Genomic DNA, 19,731 nt, shown 5'->3' with positions numbered 1-19,731 from the left:
AGTGTCAAGTTCAATTTCCCCCTTCCCTTCCTTCTTTCCTATTCCTTTTCTTCCTTCCCGTCCTCCCTTTCTCCCTTCCCTCTTTCTCTCTCTCTTCCTTCCTTGCTTTCTTACCTAACGCATATTCCCATCAACTGATGTGAATAAAAACAAGTGTTGAACCTGAATGTGTCAAAGTTAAACTACAACCAGGATCTGCCTTCTGAGGTATGGCAAGAAACGAATTGGTTAATGTTTGCAAAATGCCAGGGCATTCTTGAATAAAAGGCCCTATATAAGTTCAAAGTATTTATAATTATTATGATTATTATTATAATTTATGAGATGTCATAAATCTCTCCAAAAGAGGATGAGATCAACACTTTTAAAAGGAGAACAGGACTCTATATAAATCGCTGTGGGCTCACCACCTCTAAGGAGGAGCACTGACTGAAGACAGGTGAGTGTGAAGCAGAGGCGTGGATCTTACACTCGGGCTTATTTAGGATGAAAATCCAGTGTATGGTGATCAGTTGGCAATGATTGTGTCGCTGCTGCATAAGGAATATCGGACTCAGGCGAAACTTAAGGACCTTGCCAGGAAAACCCACGTTTGAAAAGATATGTAGATGATAGAATAATTTTTCCTGTTCATTACAATATGTTTCAAAATTTAGATTTCTTTTAATGCAAGTATATCGTTACTTTTGGATGTGTGAGCATGTGGAAATCGAATAATGGGAGAAAAGAAATGTGTGTGCACTTAACGGTAGCTGTAATAGGGCCACATGCGATGTCGCATTTGTTAACCGAAAGCCAAAAGACTGAGGTGCTTGTATTTTGCCGGACGGTAAATCCCTTGCCTGACCTCATGGGCAGTCTTGCCAACGCTACATTAACCCATACGCCGTAAGTGTTGGTTCTGTAACAGTCTTATTTTCTCTGCAACCTGTGAAAGAACCAAGGCCAACATGTCTAACAGTCTCGGCTAACAGAATAAAAAGACAGATAAGCCTCTAGAGTCCATAGACGGAACAGAGAGGCCAAGGTCTCTCTGATTTCTTCCTTGTGCAGAATGAAACATTGGCAGGGAAATCTCCAGCATAGGAAGATCCTTCCTGGAGTTCTGAACTCTCAAAAACCCAAATGGGAAAAGCAGGCACAGAGGACGCGCTGAGAGAAGGAACTCCCTTCCAGCTCACAGTCTCTGTCTACAGGGAAAGGCTGTGCCTGCCCAGAGGGAAGAGCATGATCAAACTTTCAGAGGTCTTCTAGGCTGGTCATTATTGATCACAATCCAAATTCAGTAAATATATATTTTCACAGGCCGTGTGAAAGTGCAAGTCTATACAACGTACAGCTTAAAATGAGCCTTCATGTTGCTGCCTTATGTTTTTATTCTAAAAAGTTATAGTTTTCTCAAGAAAACATGATCTTAGTGGCAGAATAATTTATATTATTTTATATTCATGACTGCATTGCTATTACTATTTTAATTGTAGGCCTGTTGGTGCCTAGCAATCTGTGAGGCAATGGGCTGGAGTGTTGCTGTGTGTGTGTGTACGTGTGTGTGTGTACGTGTGTGTGTGTGTGTGTGTATGTAGGGAGGGAGAAGATTAGAATAGCGAGAGGAGGATGAGTACGATGTGATGCTACTGGAAAGGCCTTTAACAAATTTAAAAATTTAAACATTTAAAAAAATGAAATAAAATAAACATTTTAAAAATTAAAAAAATTTAAAAAAGTGAAAAGTAAAAATAACAAAAAATTAAAAATAATTTAAAAATAGGCCTGGTGCTGGTGGTTCCCAGCACTTTGGGAGGCTGAGGCAGGCAGATTACTTGAGCCCTGGAGTTTGAGACCAGCCTGGCCAACACGGCAAAACCCTGTCTTTACTAAAAATACAAAAATTAGCCGGGCATGGTGGCACACGGCTGTAATCCCAGCTACTCAGAGGTGAAGGCAGGAGGATCACCTGACCTCAGGCAGGTCGAGGGTGCAGTAAGCCAAGAGCACTTCACTTCATTCCAGCCTGGGTGACAGTGAGACCCTGTCTCAAAAAAAACACAAAAACCAAAAAACAACAACAAAAAATTAAAACAATTTTAAAAATTAAAGAGTAATCTAATGAGACATTCTTACAGGCTTATAATGGTGAGATGATTCCACAATTTTGGGCCACTGCACTCCAGCCTGGGAGACAGAGTGAGACCTAGTCTCAATAAAAAAAGAAAAAAGAAAAAAAGAAAAAGCAAAAAACGCAGGGGCTAGGTGCGGTAGCTCATGCCTGTAATCCCAGCACTTTGGGAGGCTGAGGTGGGTGGATTACCTGAGGTCAGGAGTTCGAGATCAGCCTGGCCAACATGGTGAAACCCTATCTCTACTAAAAATACAAAATTCAGCTGGGCGTGGAGGTACATGCCTATAATCCCAGCTACTCGAGAGGCTAAGGCAAGAGAATCACTTGAACTCAGGAGGCGGAGGTTGCAGTGAGCCAAGATCACACCACTGCACTCCAGCCTGGGCAACACAGTGAGACTTTGTCTTAAACAAAACAAAGCAAAACCCCAACAAACCAAAAAGTAATTTAAAATAAAATTAAAATTAAACATTAAAAAAAGAAAGGCCTATCAGCACACAATGAGTAGGTAGGCACAGAGACATGTTAGCAATAAACAAAGGTTACAACACAGCTTAGAGCAGGAGACCATACCTAATGTGGATGCATACAGCAGTTCTCACTTCTCTCATGATTAGATGGGGACACCACAAGGGGGCAGGGGCACCTTCATTGCTCAGCATGTGGAGGTGTTAATCCGTCACATTTCTGGGCTGGATGGAGGGCCCCAGTGACCTGCAATGATGCTGTTTAAGGTTAAGGTAAAGATTGAGAGCATTCATGGAAAAGATTCTAAGGTGAGAAAACCATGAGACCAAAGATACCTGTTTCCACCTTCTCCAGAAACATTGATGAACTGAAGAAGACATGGTCCATTATGCCTTACAAACTTGCACAGTGCTTTGGGAATTCCAAAGTACTCAGTGGAGAGAGGGTGAGTAGAGGAAGATGTCCCCATCCAAGCCGCCAGGAACGTGAGGTAGCTCCTGAGGGCTGCTCTGGTTGTCAGTTTCCAGTGTGCCTGGCAGGCCTGTTGCTCCAGCTTGTTGACACCTCCTCGCTGTTTGTTACTATTTTGCTCTCTGGGTAGGGAGAAGAGGGATGCTACCAGAGACATTGGGCCCGACATCGTGACCACTGTGCTGCCTTGGTCTGACATCTTCATAATGGTTTTAAGCAGGAAGCCACAGGGGAATTAACGAATGAGTCATAGGGAACTGACAGACACTCTCTGAGCACACCTGAGTGATGTCTCAACAATCTCTTCTAAACATACAGTACTTTTCGGCACTTGTAAAGTTGGGCCATAGAGTTTGGGTTGCTTCAGCATGCTTATTTATGGACAAAATACACTGTTCATCCATTTAAGAATTCCAAGCTAGGTGTGGTGGCTTAAGCTTGTAATCCCACCTACTCGGGAAGCTGAGGTGGAAGGATCACTTGAGGCCTGAAGTTCAAGACCAGCCTGGGCAACATAGTGAGACCCATTTCTACAAAAAAACTAAAAAATTATCTGGGCATGGTGGCATATGCCTCTAGTCTCAGCTACTTGGGAGACTGAGGTGGGAGTATCACTTGAGCCCAGGAGGTCAAGGCTGCAGTGAGCCATGATCGTGCCACTGCACTCCAGCCTGGGTGACAGAGTGAATCTCTGGCTCTAAGAAAAAAAAAAAGAAAAAGTCCATTGTCACTTCTTGCTCTTCCCTGATGAAATTGAAAAACTTTACCTTGATGACCCGGTCCCAGGAGCAACCAGAAAGTAATTCTGTGTTTCCATTAGGTGGCACGTGTATTTACAGAGACTCTTTCATTAAAGCGACTTCTCAACAAAGGTATTTAGTTCCAAGCATGGAAAATAAGGTAGTTCTCCTGTTACAATAAAAGCTGGCCCTTCCACCTGGATTTCCAAGAGGAAGTATTTTTCTTTCCTGGAAAAGCAGCAAAAAGAGTGAAATACTCTGGGTGGAGCATTTGAATGTGAGCAGTGCTTTTTCCTGAAGGGCCCTTCCATAAAGCCAGTGGTGCACTTTCATGAGGCCATGAGCTTTTCTTACATCCAAGCAGCTCTTTCTCCATTCTCTTCTCCTGGGATTGGTTGTCCTCTCATGTTTACTGCTGGAGGCTCAGGGTGCTGAACAAATGACTCCTGTTGGGTGATTAAATCTGAGAGTTCCTGCAGACCCAGCTAAGATTCCAGGTCCCTGAGTCTTTTTGGTGTTGGGACTGAGCATGACATTTTCTGCTCAACTAAGCAAAATCGGACAGACTATCTCAATGTTGTAGAGAGAATAACAAAAAGCATGACTGCATCTGAAGGGCATATGCTCCCTCAGTTTAAGAAGACAGAAATTGAATAACTTCCATTTTTATTTTTATTTTTTTGAGGCAGGCTCTTGCTCTGTTTCCCAAGATGGAGTGCAGTGGTGTGATCATAGCTCACTGCACCCTTGACCCTCTGAGCTCAAGCAATCCTCCTGCCTCAGCCTCCCAAGTAGCTGGGACTACAGGTGTATGCCACCACACCTGGCTTCAAATGACTTCCTTAAAGCCTCTCTATCCTGAGATGTAATCTCTTCCTGGGTGTTTGAAAGAAACAACCCATACGATTAACTTCAAAACAAAAGAGATGAGAAAAGCATCATGAAAGTACTAAGTGCCATGTTTATATGCACAGTCCCACATGTAATGACAGTAATAATTCAAAATGCTAGGCTGCCGGGCTCTGCTGACTGGGGCAATGAAGACATACATGCTGGAGTGGGAGGGCTTGGTGGGAGGCGCTTTGGAGACAAGGGTCCCGAAACGCTACCTTTCCCTGAGGTCAACAGCAAACTATCCGGGGTGGTATTTGTGTATTGGTTTGGTAGCCAGTAGGAGAACCAGGGCTGTCTGTACTCGTGGAAGGTGACTAGGGGAATGGCGGGGATAAGAGAGAGAGAGCACATGAGCGAGTGCTCCGTGGTGGCCAGCTGTTTCATTCTCCAGTCTTGTGAGCACCTCATGAGTTCAATCCCGGGACCCCTGCCCATGAGCCAGCTTCTTGGGGATTTGCTGGTGGAGGTAGCTCATCTCTCCATTCTCCCCGGGCTCCAGTCCAGGTTTGTTGCCACACTGGGGTTTTACAGAGGGAGAATGGGGAACACGGCTCAAGGTGATAAAGGGGGTCTGTGATTCCCGGCTGGGATTAGAGCAGTGGGAAATGTTTTCCAACCTGTGTACATTCCAGGGCACTGAGGAAAGTGTGGCCTTTCCTCAAACCTCAAGAAGAAGGGACCTAAATTCCAAGAAATCACCCATACAAAATTCTCCTTTTGATAATGGAGATAATCAAGAGGCTCTTGGGATGAGGTATGAGCACCAGAAATTTGCTTTTCAGGGTCTGGAGCCAGGTCAGTATGTTTCTCCGTGGTTAAGATTCGAAGCTTCTTGCCTTCTTGAGAGCAAGTAGTTGGTAACTTGACTGTATGTTGAGTTCCTGTGGGCTGAGTAAGAGTCTTCTCATTTTTAGATTAATTGAAAGGATGAATGGAGTGCTTACTTGTCCTACTTTTGCTTTTTTCCACTATGATTCAAATCATTCATTTTCTTAGGTCAGATATGGGGGAAATTTGTTCTTTTCACCCCTGCTTCTCTAGAAACATTACATGTTGTTATGATGATGATTGACATTTTTGTATTCTCAAGCTAATTTTTGTTTTAAAAGTGTTTCAGGAGCCGTAGAGCCAGATCGTCATCATGTCTGCATTGTGGCTGCTGCTGGGCCTCCTTGCCCTGACAGGTGAGTGTGGCTGATTTTTCCAAATGACTTTGGAGATGGGAAGGATAGGCGTAGGAACATAATGGCACTTCTAATACTTGAAAATGCAACAAAAACATTATTTTTTTTCCCCTAAACTGTCCAACAAATCCCGGAGTTAGGAACAGCCACCAACAAGCAGCCTCTCCCCAGATGTCCTACAAAAGAGTGGGGTTCTCTGGAATGCAAGGTGGGCTTAAAACAGCACTGCTCGAAGCCAGACTTTAAATATACACCATCGACAGCTGCTCATTGTCCACTATAAAAAATGCCAAATTGAATTTCTTTCTAGAGCATATATTTCCATAGAAGAATTGAGGTGGTTGCCAGAATAAGACTAATGAATAAGACTAATTCAAATAGAAAACCAGAATCAAGCCAACTGAGAACAGGTGACTAAGCTGAACATTGAGGCTGATTCAGTTGCTGTGATTGAACTTCAGCTTTGCAGCTGGAGGAAACAGGGAACGTACTTGTTTTTGATTTTGTTTTTTTAGATGGAGTTTTGCTCTTTCGCCCAGGCTGGAGGGCAGTGGCGCAATCTCAGCTCACTGGAACATCTGCCTTCCAGTTTCAAGCTATTCTCTTGCCTCAGCCTCCCAAGTAGCGGGGATGACAGGCGCCTGCCACTACACCCGGCTAATTTTTGTATTTTTAGTAGAGACAGGGTTTCACCATGTTGGCCAGGCTGGTCTTGAACTCTTGACCTCACGATCAGGCCTCCCAAAGTGCTGGGATTACAGGGTGATGCACTGCGCCTGGCCTACTTGTTTTTTAATAAAAGGAGGAAGCAAAGTTCCTCAGGAGAAGCTACATTTTCCTGACTCTAAATTCAATATATTTATCAGATGAGGTCTTATAGTCATTCATTTAGTTATTGACCCATTCATTCAACACATATTTTAAAATGCCTACCAGGTGCTAAGCATCGGGAATACAAAGAACTTTGAGGATCAGAGAGTGTGGCTAGGGAGAGGTTCACAAGGCAGGAACCAAGGAGTGAAGGCAATTAACTATAATACTAAGGGCATTTGTCACCAGTCATAAAGATAAAGGTGCACTGTTTAAAAAATAAAAAAGAACATGTCAGCTGGTTTACTTTTTAGTATATTCATAAAAGATCGAGTCTTTTCATTTCCACATTTCTCTTAGGTTACTTATCACAAGTTTGTAAAGTAGAAGTATTTACTCCAAAAGACGAGTATTTATCAACCCCATAAAGTTTTAAGAAAATAGAACCTGAAAATGCATTTATGTAAATACACAGAACATGTGATTATATGCAATAGATATATCTCCCAAGATCTGCAAATCATTAAGGTTTGATAATCTAATCTACTTTAAAGGATCAAATACATTGAAAAGAGTAATCTGGCTGGGTGCAGTGGCTCACGCCTGTAATCCCAGCACTTTGGGAGGTTGAGGTGGGCAAATTGCTTGAGCTGAGGAGTTTGAGACCAGCCTGGGCACCATGGCAAAACCCCATCTCTTCAAAAATTAGACAGGTGTGGTAGCTTGTGCCTGTGGTCCCAATTACTTGAGAGACTGAGGTGGCAGGACAGCTCAAGCCTGGGAGGTTGAGACTGTGGTGAGCCATGATCATGCCACTACACTCCAGCCTGGGTGGCAGTGAGACCCTGTCTATAAATAAATGAATAAATAAAAAGGTAATCTAATGAGACATTCTTACAGCCTTATAATGGTGACATGATTCTCAAAAGGAGCAATTTCCTGCCTACTGTAGGTATCTCAGTACTGGTTCATGTGCCCCCATTCTGGTGTGAATTGTAGATATATTATAAATACTTGTGCACCCACCTTGTGTGAATTGTAGATCGAAATACTCATGCACCCTCCTCCTGGGGTGAAGAGAAGGAACATTCTCCTCTTCAATGGCCTTTGTGAAATCCCGAGTGTCTGAAACCACTCCTCCCCTTCCGTGATGACTGGAATGACAGGTAGAGAGAGATGGAAAGGATAAAGAGAGAAAGGGAAGAAGTGGAAAGTGGGTGATCCCATGTGGAGACTGGTCCCATGCCTCTCTCCTTCACTCCCTTCTGCAGCCTTCGGCTCTTATCTAGAAGTGTACCTGAGAGAAAGTGTAGCCAGCCTCAAATCCCCATTTACAAGCAGTGCCTTACTTTGGATCTGGGTTGATATCCCAGAGACATCCAAGTTTTATATTGTTTCTTCAGAGCAAACATAAATATTTCATCAGAGCAACAAGTTAGGAGTATTTGATGGAGAAGTGCTCAGAGTTCATGTAAGATGAAAGATGAGGCTGGGCGTGGTGGCTCACACCTGTCATCCCAGCACTTTGGGAGGCCGAGGCGGGCGGATCACTTGAGGTCAAAAGTTCGAGACCAGCCTGGCCAACATGGTGAAACCTCGTCTCTACTAAAAATACAAAAATTAGCTGGGTTAGTGGCATGCACTTTTAATCCCAGCTACTCGGCTGAGGCAGGAGAATCACTTGAACCCAGGAGGCAGAGGTTGCAAACAGTCGAGATCGTGCCACTGCACTCCAGACTAGGTGACAGAGCCAGACTCTGTCTCAGAGAAAAAAAAAAAAAAAAAAAGTCAGATGAGGACTACTTTACAGGGAACAGATCCTCTCTGATGTGTTCCAAGACACCATCTGACAACATCAAAGGCACCAGAGCTTTACAAAGAGTGTAACTGCTTCAGTAGCTCCAATAGTTACTCATGTCTGCAGGAGAGCAGGTGAGAATTGAGTATTGAGGAAGTTTTTGTGATCATTTATTGGGATATGTCTCATTTAAATTTCAAAAGAGTTTCAGTTGCAGAGTGAAGGTGATGTAATTGATTTTATTATAGTTACTTTTATTAACGTAATTTCATTCATGGACGGCAGAATGATAAGAACTGGTTCCATGCCTTAGGCTGAACTTTTCTCAACTTGTAGACTTGTCTGAAAGCAGCAACTGGGGATGCTATGGAAACATCCAAACCCTGGACACCCCTGGAGCATCTTGTGGGATTGGAAGACATCATGGCCTGAACTACTGTGGTAGTTATGAGCTCTCGCCCTCTCAACCTGTCCCCCTGGCTCTCACTGTTCCCCATGCCTCACGCTACTGACTGTTGGAAAGAGTTCCGGGTTCTGGGTATGGGGTCCCAAAGCTCTGCTTCTTGAACAAGTCACTTAGCTGCCTCCTGCATCCATGGAAAGGGGGCTAGCAGTACAGTATTTACAGTGTTGTTGTGAGCTTTGACCGACACAATGTGGATAAGGGTGCTTTTTATTTTTTGTTTTTATTTTTATTTTTTGTTTTTATTTTTATTTTTTGTTTTTATTTTTATTTTTTGAGATGAAGTTTCTGTCTTGTGGCCCAGGTTGGAGTGCAATGGTGTGATCTCGGGTCACTGCAGCCTCCACCTCCCAGGTTCAAGCAATTCTCCTCCCTCAGCCTCCCGAGTAGCTGGGATTACAGGCATGTGCCACCATGCCTGGCTAATTTTGTATTTTTAGTAGAGATGGGATTTCACCATGTTGGTCAGGCTGGTCTTGAACTCCTGACCTCAGGTGATCCTCCCTCTTTGGCCTCCCAAAGTGCTGGGATTACAGGTGTGAGCCACTGTGCTCGGTCGAGAGTTCTTTTTAAACCATAAAAGCACCTAGAAGGCAAGGCTAGCCAAGTAGATTAATATTGGCTTTCCTTTTGCCCAGCATTCTTATTATTTCAGAAAGGTTTAAACTCGCATGATTTCTTGGTGTCGTTTAGGAGTGGAAAACTGTGCAATTGTGAACAAACTTGTTGAGGAACACTATCTAAAGACCTATTGAAGGGTTTGGCAGAATTTCTCCTTCGTGTCATGTTGCAGCTGATAGGCAGACATGTTTTATTTTACTGGTGTGCTCAGAACGGGATCAATGGTTCCTATTGCCATGGAATTGTTGTGGGCGGGCCAGAGCAGCCCCTGAGAGCCCAGCCGAAGGCACTGACAGCCATAGGGGACCCTGGCTCAGGAAATGCTGACTCAAGTTCACGGGAGGACAGTCCTAACCTCAGGTCAGGGAGCGGCCACTACGAAAGATTTAAGACCAAAATCTGGGATTCTCAGTCCTCGACCACTACCCAGCTCCTTGGACTGTTCTTTCTCTCTTCCCTTGAGCTCCCGTTGCAGCATAAGTCACACCAAGCTGCATCCTTCCTTTTGTTTGGTTTAGGAGTTCGTGCTTCTGAAAGGCTGGCTGAAATAGACATGCCATACCTCCTGAAATATCAACCCACGATGCAAACCATCGGCCAAAAGTACTGCGTGGATCCTGCCGTGATCGCTGGTATCTTGTCCAGGAAGTCTCCTGGTGACAAAATTCTGGTCAACGTGGGCGATAGGACTAGCATGGTGCAGGTAACTCTCCATCTGTTGACACATGTGGCCATTCTGCTATGTGGCACCACTGCTTTGTTTTTTGGATGATGGCAAAGCTTCGTAGAACACAGCACTAATGAAGCTCTTTAGAGCTGTGACAGTCAAAGTTCTGCCTGAGAGATATGAGCAGCAATATTTCTGCTTCATGTTGAGCCACAATTTCTTTTCACAGTAAATAATGCCATGTTTCCAGAATATCATCCGGGTCACCCTATTCTGGATTTCTGGACCTAAGTGGTCCAAGAGAAAGATCATGGATTAAATTTCTCCTCAGTGACTTTGTAGCCATGTGACCTTGAATAAACCATTTAATCTCACTGGGCCTTAGTTTCTCTACCTATAGAATGCCATTCTTACAGCATGATTATGAAGATTCTATGACATAATGCAAAAAAAGTACCTGATATCCGTTGGATTCTCAAAAAATGTTAAATTTCTTTTCCTTTATCTTTTTTCTATACAATTCTTAGTTCTGAAGATTGAGTTTTAGTTTCGCATGAATTCTGCCTGGTATCACTTGTCAGATAGAGACTTCTGGGGAACTGGTCACTAATCCACTGTGGAATTAACTCTGCACCAGGGAATCAGTGATGGCCGGGGTGAGAATGAGGCTCGATTTTTTTCCATTGATCTCACACTGCTTTTGTGGTGGTTGTTGTTGAGGAACCTGTGAGTATTGCAGTCATTTTTTAAGATTTTGGGAAAATGTATTTCTCGATGATCTCTTTAAATTTGCTTCCCTTGACTTTTTTGTATGATACTTTTCAAGTACTTTCAAATACTTTATTTTACTTGGATTTGGAGACCCATCCAATAATCTGATGAGGTGAGGGGCACGCGATCCATCCTTGACAAGTGAGGAGATAGAATCACAAGGAAGGAGTCTCTGCTGCAGAGTCACATGGCAGCTGCAAGAGGCAGAACTGGGACCAAGGACAGTATTTTGTGATGTTAGGGCTGGGATCATTTCTGCTGTGCTGTTTTGTCTCCTTTGTAAAATCTGGTTTTTGAGGAAAGGATGAGTCCATCTCCTTTGAAGACGAAATAAGAATTCCCTAGATTTGGGCCAGGCACGGTGGCTCATGCCTATAATCCCAGCACTTTGGGAGGTCGAGGAAGGCGGATTACATGAGGTCAGGAGTTCGAGACCAGCCCAGCCAACATGGTGAAACCCCACCTCTACTAAAATTCAAAAATTAGCTGGGCATGGTGGTGCATGCCTGTAATTCCAGCTACTTGGGAGGCTGAGGTGGGAGGATCGCTTGAACCTGGGAGGTGGAGGTTGCAATGAGCTGAGATCGCGCCACTGCCCTCCAGCCTGGGCGACAGAGGGAAACTCCATCTCAAATAAACAAACAAAAACAAAAAAGAGAATTCTCTAGATTTGGACATTTCTCCCAAATATGATGAAACCTACATGGAAGTGGTAATCAAAGGTATATAAGAAGGGTTAGAAGTCCCTTTAGACATCAGACCATCTGGAAAAAGAATGACAAGTTCAGACAGGAAAACTCCTTTCTGGCCTGTTTGGAGGGTTTGCACTGGCAGGTTGAAGAAGGGCATCCCACTGCTACCTACACTAACTCAGTCATTAACTGAGTTACACCCTTACGCTGAAGCAGCAGTGAAATGTCTGCTCATCCCTTCCTTAGCCCAAACCTTGAAACTTTATTCCCTTTTTTCTTTGGCAAGAACATTTAACGTGAGATCTATCATCTTAACAGATTTTTTTTTTTAAGACAGGGTCTGGCTCTGTCACCCAGGCTGGAGTATAGTTGCACGATCTTAGCTCACTGCAACCTCTGCCTCCTGGGCTCACGTGATCCTCCTCAGCCTCCTGAGTAGCTGGGACTGCAAGCATGCGCCACCATGCCTGGCTAGTTTTTGTATTTTTTGTAGAGATGGGGTTTCATCATGTTGCCCAGGCTGGTCTCGAACTCCTGGACCCAAGTGGTCTGCCTGCCTCAGCCTCCCAAAGTGCTGGGATTACAGGAGTGAGTCACTTTGCCTGGCCACAGATTTTTTGGTTGTTGTGGTTAAGTCTAGTTTACTGACTAGACGCTTATTGTGCATATGAACACCTGGAGCTCTTGCTTACATGAGAATTCTGATTCAGTTGGTCTGAAATGGGACCCAAAGTTCTGCAATTCTACTAAATAAGTTCTCAGTTGTTGTTGATGTTGCTGGTTCCTGGACCACATTTTAAGTAAAACCCGGGGTATAGGTTTGGTCAGTATGATGGGTGCCGCAAGCAGGGGTGGGGAGCCAAGGGATCAGAGAGTCCTTGCCTTATTTAGGGTGAGACATAGTTTCAGTCACAAAATAGGCTGTGCATAGTGGCTCGTATCTTTAAAATCCCAGCACTTTGGGAGGCTGAGGTGGATGGATCATTTGAGGTCAGGAGTTTGAAACCAGCCTGGCCAACAAGGTGAAATCCTGTCTTTACAAAAAATACAAAAATTAGCCAGGCAGTAGTGGCGGGGTGCCTGTAATCCCAGCTACTCAGGAGGCTGAGGCAGGAGAATCGCTTGAGCCTGGGAGGCGGAGGTTGCGGTGAGCTGAAATCACGCCACCGCACTCCAGTCTGGGTGAGAGACTGAGACCCTGTCTCCATTATTTTAATAATAATAATTATTATTATTATTAAGACAGGAGTCAAAAGGAATGTAGAAAAAGAGGGACATATTGAAATAACAAATTAAGATGATAGTAGCAACTACAAGATATTAATAATTGCAATAAATATAGAGGAAACCTACTGGTTTAAAGACACAGATGTATGAATGAGATTAAAAGCCCAAATTCAGATTTACATGGTTTGTGTGAGAAACCCTTAAAGCATTTGAATATGCAAAAGTTTGAAGTAAGAGTATGGTAAAAAGAAGACCTACCAGGAATACAATAACCAAAATAATGTTGAGAACTATGATACATTAAATAAAATACACTTTAGAAGAAAAAATATTTGAGATGGAGAGAATCATGACATAACAAAAAGATTGAATTTGTTAAGGAAGTAAAGCAATTTAAAACAAATAGACGCCAGTAAAATAACCTCAAAATATATGCAGCATAAATTATTATTACTATAATAATAAACCCGCTATCATAGTAGGAAATTTTAACACATCTCTCTTGATTATTTACAGGTTACATAATAAACAAACCGGCAAAGATATAGAAGAAAAATAAGTAAAACAATTAACAGATGTAACAAGAACACAATTAACAGGCTTGATTGTTAATTGGGGTAGGGAGGGAGAGCTGGAAGGAAAAAGAGAGAGAGAAGGAGGGGGATATAATTATTTATGTATCCATTAGGATATATACAATTGTCTTACGCACATGAGAAACATTTTACAAAAGTTGATCATATATCATCTATTAAAGAAACCCTCAAAAATTTCAGATCTCACAATAATACAATTATGCTAGAAGATAATTTTAAAAATTAAAATTATCTCTGATCATATGGAAATTTAAACATGCACACACACATACACAACACTAAGTAACTCTTTAGGTTAAAGAAACAAATCATAGTGAAACTTAAAAATAACTAAAACAGGATGATAGAAAGATATTAGATATTAGAAGCTATGAGATACGGTAAAAATGCTTTAAGGGAGATTTACAGTCACAAACCTAGTTTAAAAAAAAAAGAAAGCCCAGTGGCTCAAGCCTGTAATCCTAGCACTTTGGGAGGCCGAGAAGGGCGGATCACGAGGTCAGGAGATCGAGACCATCCTGGCTAACACGGTGAAACCCCATCTCTACTAAAAAAATACAAAAAACTAGCCGGGTGTGGTGGCGGGCCCTGTAGTCCCAGCTACTCGGGAGGCTGAGGCAGGAGAATGGCGTAAACCCGGGAGGCGGAGCTCACAGTGAGCTGCGATCCGGCCACTGCAGTCCAGCCTGGGCGACAGAGCGAGACTCCGTCTCAAAAAAAAAAAAAAAAAAAGAAAGCCTTTTTTCCTAACTTTTAAGTTCAGGGGTTTATGTGCAGGTTTGTTACGTAGGTAAACGTGTGTCATGGGGTTCGTTGTACAGATTATTTCATCACCCAGGTATTAAGCCTACTACCCATTAGTTATTTTTCCTGATTCTCTCCCTCCTCCCTCCCTCCACCATCCAATGGCCCCAGTGTGTGTTGTTCCCATCTGTGTGTCCATGTGTTCTCATCATCTGGCTCCCACTTATAAGTGCGAACATGTGGAACATGTGGTATTTGGTTTTCTGTTCATGTGTTAGTTTGCTAAGGATAATGCTGTCTACAGATGTGTAAGTGTACAATACGGTGTTGCTAATTATAGGCACAATGTCATACATCAGATCTCTAGGTCTTACTTGTCTTGCATAACTAAAATTTTATACCCATTAATTAGCAACTCCCAGTTTCCCTCTCCCCATCAGCCCCTGGCAACTATCATTCTATTCTTTGCTTCTACGAACTTAACTATTTTAGATACCTCATATAAGTGAAATCATGCAGTATTTGTTCTGTGACTGGCTTATTTCACTTACATAGTGTCCTCAGGGTTCATCTATGTTGTCACATAATGCAGAATTTACTTCTTTTTAAGGTTGAATAATATTCCATGATATGTGTATACCACATTTTCTTTATTCATTCATCTGTCAGGTACATTTACGTTGTTTCTACCTCTTGGCTTTTGGGAATAGCTTTGCGATGAATGTGGGAGCTCAGATATCTCTTTGAGATCCTGATTCCAATTCTTTTGGATGAATACCCAGAAAGGGGATTACTAAATCATATGGTATTCATTTTTACTTTTTTTTTTTTTATTTTTTGAGACAGAGTCTCACTCTTGTTGCCCAGGTTGGAATACAATGGCACGATCTCAGCTCACTGCAGCCTCCACCTACTGGGTTCAAGCAATGCTCCTGTCTCAGCCTCCCCAGTAGCTGGGATTACAGGCCCCCACCACCACAGTTGGCTAATTTTTGTATTTTAAGTAGAGATGGGGTTTCACCATTTTGGCCAGGCAGGTCTCAAACTCCTGCCTGGTGATCCACCCTCCTTGGCCTCCCAAAGTTCTGGGATTACAGGTGTGAGCCACTGCACCCAGCCTGTATGGTAGTTCTAATTTTAATTTTTTGAGAAACCACAGTATAGTTTTCCACGGTAGCTGCACCATTTCGCATTGCCATCAACAACGTACAGTGATTCCAGTTTCTCTACATCCTCACCAACCCTCGTTGTCTTAGTCTGTTTTCTGTTGCTTTTTACAGAATAAGCAACATAAAATAACATGGATACCTCAATATGGGTAATTTATGAAAAGTAAAATTTATGTCTTACAGTTCTGGAGGCTGGGGACCCCAAGGTCAAGGGGACACATCTGGTAGAGCCTTCTTGCTGGTGGGGACCCTTTGCAGAGTTCAAGGTGGCTCAGGGCCTCCCATGGTGAGTGGCTGAGTGTACTGGCTTAGTCTGTCTTCCTCTTCTTAAAAAGCCACCAGCCCCACTCCTATGAGAACCATGAACCCCCTAACCCATTAATCTGTAGGGAAAAGAGAGATCAGACTGCTACTGTGTCTGTATAGAAAGAAGTAGACATAAGAGACTCCATTTTGTTCTGTATTTGAGATGCTGTTAATCTATGACCGACCCAACCTTGTGCTTGCAAGAGACATGTGCTGTGGTGACTCAAGGTTTAACAGATTTTGGGCTGTGCAGGGTGTGCTTTGTTAAACAAGTGCCTGAAGGCAGCTTGCTGGTTAAAAGTCATCACCATTCTCTTAATCTCAAGTACCCAGGGACACGTACACTGCCAAAGGTCGCAGGGACCTCTGCCTGGGAAAGCTAGGTATTGTCCAAGGTTTCTCCCCATGTGATAGTCTGAAATATGGCCTCATGGGAAGGGAAAGACCTGATCGTCCCCCAGCCTGACACCCGTGAAGGGTCTGTGCTGAGGAGGACTAGTATAAGAGGAAAGAAGGTCTCTTGGCAGTTGAAATAGAGAAAAGCATCTGTTTCCTCCCCATCCCTGGGCAATGGAACATCTCGGTGTAAAACCCGATTGTATGTTCTGTTTACTGAGAAAGGAGAAAACCGCCTTAGGGCGAAAGGTGGGACTTGCTAGTGGCAATGCTGCTCTTTATGCACTAAAAAGATTTATGGAGATGTTTACGTATGCATATCAAGGCACAGCACTTTTTCTTTTTCTTTTTTTTTTTTTTTGAGATGGAGTCTCGCTCTGTCACCCAGGCTGGAGTGCAGTGGCCAGATCTCAGCTCACTGCAAGCTCCGCCTCCCGGGTTCCCGCCATTCTCCTGCCTCAGCCTCCCGAGTAGCTGGGACCACAGGCGCCGCCACCTCGCCCGGCTAATTTTTTGTGTTTTTAGTAGAGACGGGGTTTCACTGTGTTAGCCAGGATGGTCTCGATCTCCTGACCTTGTGATCCGCCCGTCTCGGCCTCCCAAAGTGCTGGGATTACAGGCTTGAGCCACCGCGCCCGGCCAGCACTTTTTCTTAAACTTATGTCACAGAGATCTTTATTCATATGTCTTACTGCTGACCTTCTCCCTACGATGATCCTATTATCCTGCCACCTCCCTTTTTCTAAGACGGTAAGGATAATGATCAATAAATACTGAGGGAACTCAGAGACCGGTGCCCGCGTAGGTTCTCTGTATGCTGAGCGCTGGTCCCCTGGGCCCACCTTTTCTTTCTTTGTACTTTGTCTCTGTGTCTCGTTTCTTTTCTCAAGTCTCTTGTTCCACCTAACGAGAAACGCCCACAGGTGTGGAGGGGCAGGCCACCCCTTCATTAATCTATGAATAGATTAATCACCTCTTTTTTTTTTTTTTTTTTTGGAGACGGAGTCTCGCTCTGTCACCCAGGCTGGAGTGCAGTGGCCTGATCTCAGCTCACTGCAAGCTCCGCCTCCCGGGTTCCCGCCATTCTCCTGCCTCAGCCTACCGAGTAGCTGGGACTACAGGCGCCCGCCACCTCGCCCGGCTAGTTTTTTTGTATTTTTTAGTAGAGACGGGGTTTCACTGTGTTAGCCAGGATGGTCTCGATCTCCTGACCTCGTGATCCACCCGTCTCGGCCTCCCAAAGTGCTAGGAATACAGGCTTGAGCCACCTCGCCCGGCCAGTCTAATCACCTCTTGAAGGCCCCACCTCTCAATACTGCCACATCGGTGATTAAGTTTCAACATGAGTTTCACAGGGGACAAACATTCAAATTATAGCACCGGTCTTTTGCATTTTTGCATGACAGTAGCTATTCTAACCGGTATAAATAGCTTTACTGTTTGATCTCCAGGTGCTGTTGGAGGGCCAGGTCAAGTTCTTGACTTTGCTGCACAAAAGAATTGGGGCACAAGTCCGAAGTAAAAGTAGGCGAAGAAGTGTATTGCAAAGAAAAAGTGCACTCTGGTAGCTGGGTGGAGAATGAGACAGCCTCATGTGACATGGGGAAATCCCTTCAAGGAAAGCTTATATGATTATTCGTATGAGAGAGGGGATGGCTGTTGCTGTTATGCATGTTTCGGGGTCTCCTGCATGCACATGTGCTATTGCTTTGCTTGCTAGCACGTATATCGCGTGTCTCCGCATCTGAATTCTCCACCTAGGGGTGTGCTTTTTTTTCACTCTTATAATGAGCATAGGTCAACCCAAGGATACTCATCATGGGTTTCTGTGCTTGCATGGATCTGGGGATTTTCCCTTCTGTTCTTTGTCCTGCTTACCGCAGATTTTTATTTATTTTTATTTATTTATTTTTAGACAGGGTCTCACTCTGTCACCCAGGCTATGCAGTGGAGCAATCATGGCTTACTGCAACCTCCGCCTCCCAGGCTCAATTGATCCATCCTGTTAGGCTCAGGTGATCCTCCCACCTCAGCCTCCCAAGTAGCTGGGACTACAGGCGCACACCACGACACCGGGCTAAGTTTCGTATTTTTTGTAGAGATGAAGTTCTCCCATGTTGCTGAGGCTCGTCTCGAACTCCTGAGCTTAAGTGGTCCACCTGCCTCGGCCTCCCAAAGTGCTGGGATTACAGGCATGAGCCTGGCACTGTAGGATATTCTGACCATGAGTCCCGAATGTAGTTTGTGCACTGTCAGTGGTTTGTTCTCTCCATCTATCTGGTAAATTTGTTTACCAGATAAGGGAGGCTATGACCACCGTATGTAACCTACCTCACAGGGAGACTGAAGGTGGCATTGGTTCCATCAAAGGTGAAAGGAGAATAAGAGAAAGGAAATGAACAAGCGCCACTGAGCCCAAGAAGCCAGATCACCCTCCCACCCAGCTTACGTGGCTTCTTTGCCTCCCTCCTTCCAGGAACCTGGCTCTCACGCTCCCGCATACTGGATTAGTGAGTCTCAGGTTTCCCAGATGACTGAAGCTCTGACTACAAGAATCAAAGAAATCCAGAGGAGGTTTCCAACCTGGACCCCTGACCAGTACCTGAGAGGTACGTGTAACGCTGTCAGTCAGTTGTCTCAAGCACAGAATTAATAGGGACAAATGTATTACAGTGCACCAGATTCCCCAGCTGCCTCCTGATAGGCAGTTAGTAAAGAGACTCAGAGTTAACTGCCAAGCTGAGTACCCTAGGTCAGTATTCACCTATCATCTCGTGCATTTCAGGTGGACTCTGTGCCTACAGTGGGGGTGCTGGCTATGTCCAAAGCAGCCAGGACCTGAGCTGTGACTTCTGCAATGATGTCCTTGCGCGAGCCAAGTACCTCAAGAGACATGGCTTTTAACACCTCAGAGGAAACCCAAGACCGTGATCACATGTGCAGCCTCAAATGTTACCTGGATAAAACTAGCCAAGGCCACCTGTAACTGGGAATCTGAGTTTAACCTAAAAGTCGTTGAAATAACATGAATCACATTAAAGGAAGGATTTTGACCTGCATTTATGGTATGTAGTGTCTGTCTGTGTGGATCAAGGGCCGTGTTTCTTTAAAGGCATTCTCGTGGACATTAGCCGTGCTGTGGGTTTCTGTGAAGTGAATTTTATTTTTCACTGACTAGCGTTGCCAGATTTAGCAAACAAAAATATAGGAAGCCCAGGTTAAATCTGAATTCCAGATAAATGACAAGTAATTGTTTAGTATAAGTCCCACGCAATATTTGGAACACATTTATACTAACAAATTACTAACTGTTTATTTAAAATTCAAAATTATCTGGGCTTCCTGTATTTTATCTGGCAATCCTATCATTAACTTCTTTGATAAAAGTCAGTGTTTCAAATTTTAATTGAAAAATTTTGCCAGGCGCGGTGGCTTATGCCTGTAATCCCAGCACTTCGGGAGGCCGAGGCAGACAGATCACGAGGTCAGGAGATCGAGACCATCCTGGCTAACATGGTGAAACCCCGTCTCAACTAAAAATACAAAAAATTAGCCAGGCATGGTGGTGGGCACCTGTAGTCCCAGCTACTCAGGA

The 19,731-nt window shown here is 43.9% G+C and overlaps 1 protein-coding gene across 2 annotated transcripts; it reads left to right on the top strand.

The window, feature by feature from the left end:
* The first annotated feature begins 222 nt into the window (after positions 1–222).
* Positions 223–19,195, top strand: LYG1 (lysozyme g1). 2 transcript variants are annotated; one of them, XM_005575072.3, is made up of 7 exons: positions 223–439; positions 2,942–3,032; positions 5,802–5,876; positions 8,821–8,925; positions 10,087–10,271; positions 18,613–18,745; positions 18,922–19,195. In XM_005575072.3, exons 3-7 carry the CDS (start codon positions 5,834–5,836, stop codon positions 19,038–19,040), a joined length of 585 nt encoding a protein of 194 aa, XP_005575129.3. In that variant the 5' UTR covers positions 223–439; positions 2,942–3,032; positions 5,802–5,833; the 3' UTR covers positions 19,041–19,195. The 2 variants fall into 2 exon arrangements, with proteins under 2 accessions (XP_005575129.3, XP_065383766.1); XM_065527694.1 differs by lacking the exons at positions 223–439; positions 2,942–3,032 and having other exon boundaries at positions 5,705–5,876; positions 18,922–19,121.
* Positions 19,196–19,731: the final 536 nt, after the last annotated feature.

Source organism: Macaca fascicularis, chromosome 13, assembly GCF_037993035.2.
Source record: "Macaca fascicularis isolate 582-1 chromosome 13, T2T-MFA8v1.1".
NCBI lineage: Eukaryota > Metazoa > Chordata > Mammalia > Primates > Cercopithecidae > Macaca > Macaca fascicularis.
Note: the sequence above shows the minus strand (reverse complement) of the source record. Positions and strands in the feature narration are given on the sequence as shown.

What these genes read in the sequence shown, in the direction of transcription:
- LYG1 (XM_005575072.3), top strand. Translation starts at nt 5,834, where the DNA reads ATGTCTGCATTGTGGCTGCTGCTGGGCCTCCTTGCCCTGACAG. An exon ending in GGGCCTCCTTGCCCTGACAG is followed by an intron (nt 5,877 to 8,820) that starts GTGAGTGTGGCT and finishes CTCAACTTGTAG; the next exon opens with ACTTGTCTGAAAGCAGCAAC. An exon ending in ATAGGACTAGCATGGTGCAG is followed by an intron (nt 10,272 to 18,612) that starts GTAACTCTCCAT and finishes CCCTCCTTCCAG; the next exon opens with GAACCTGGCTCTCACGCTCC.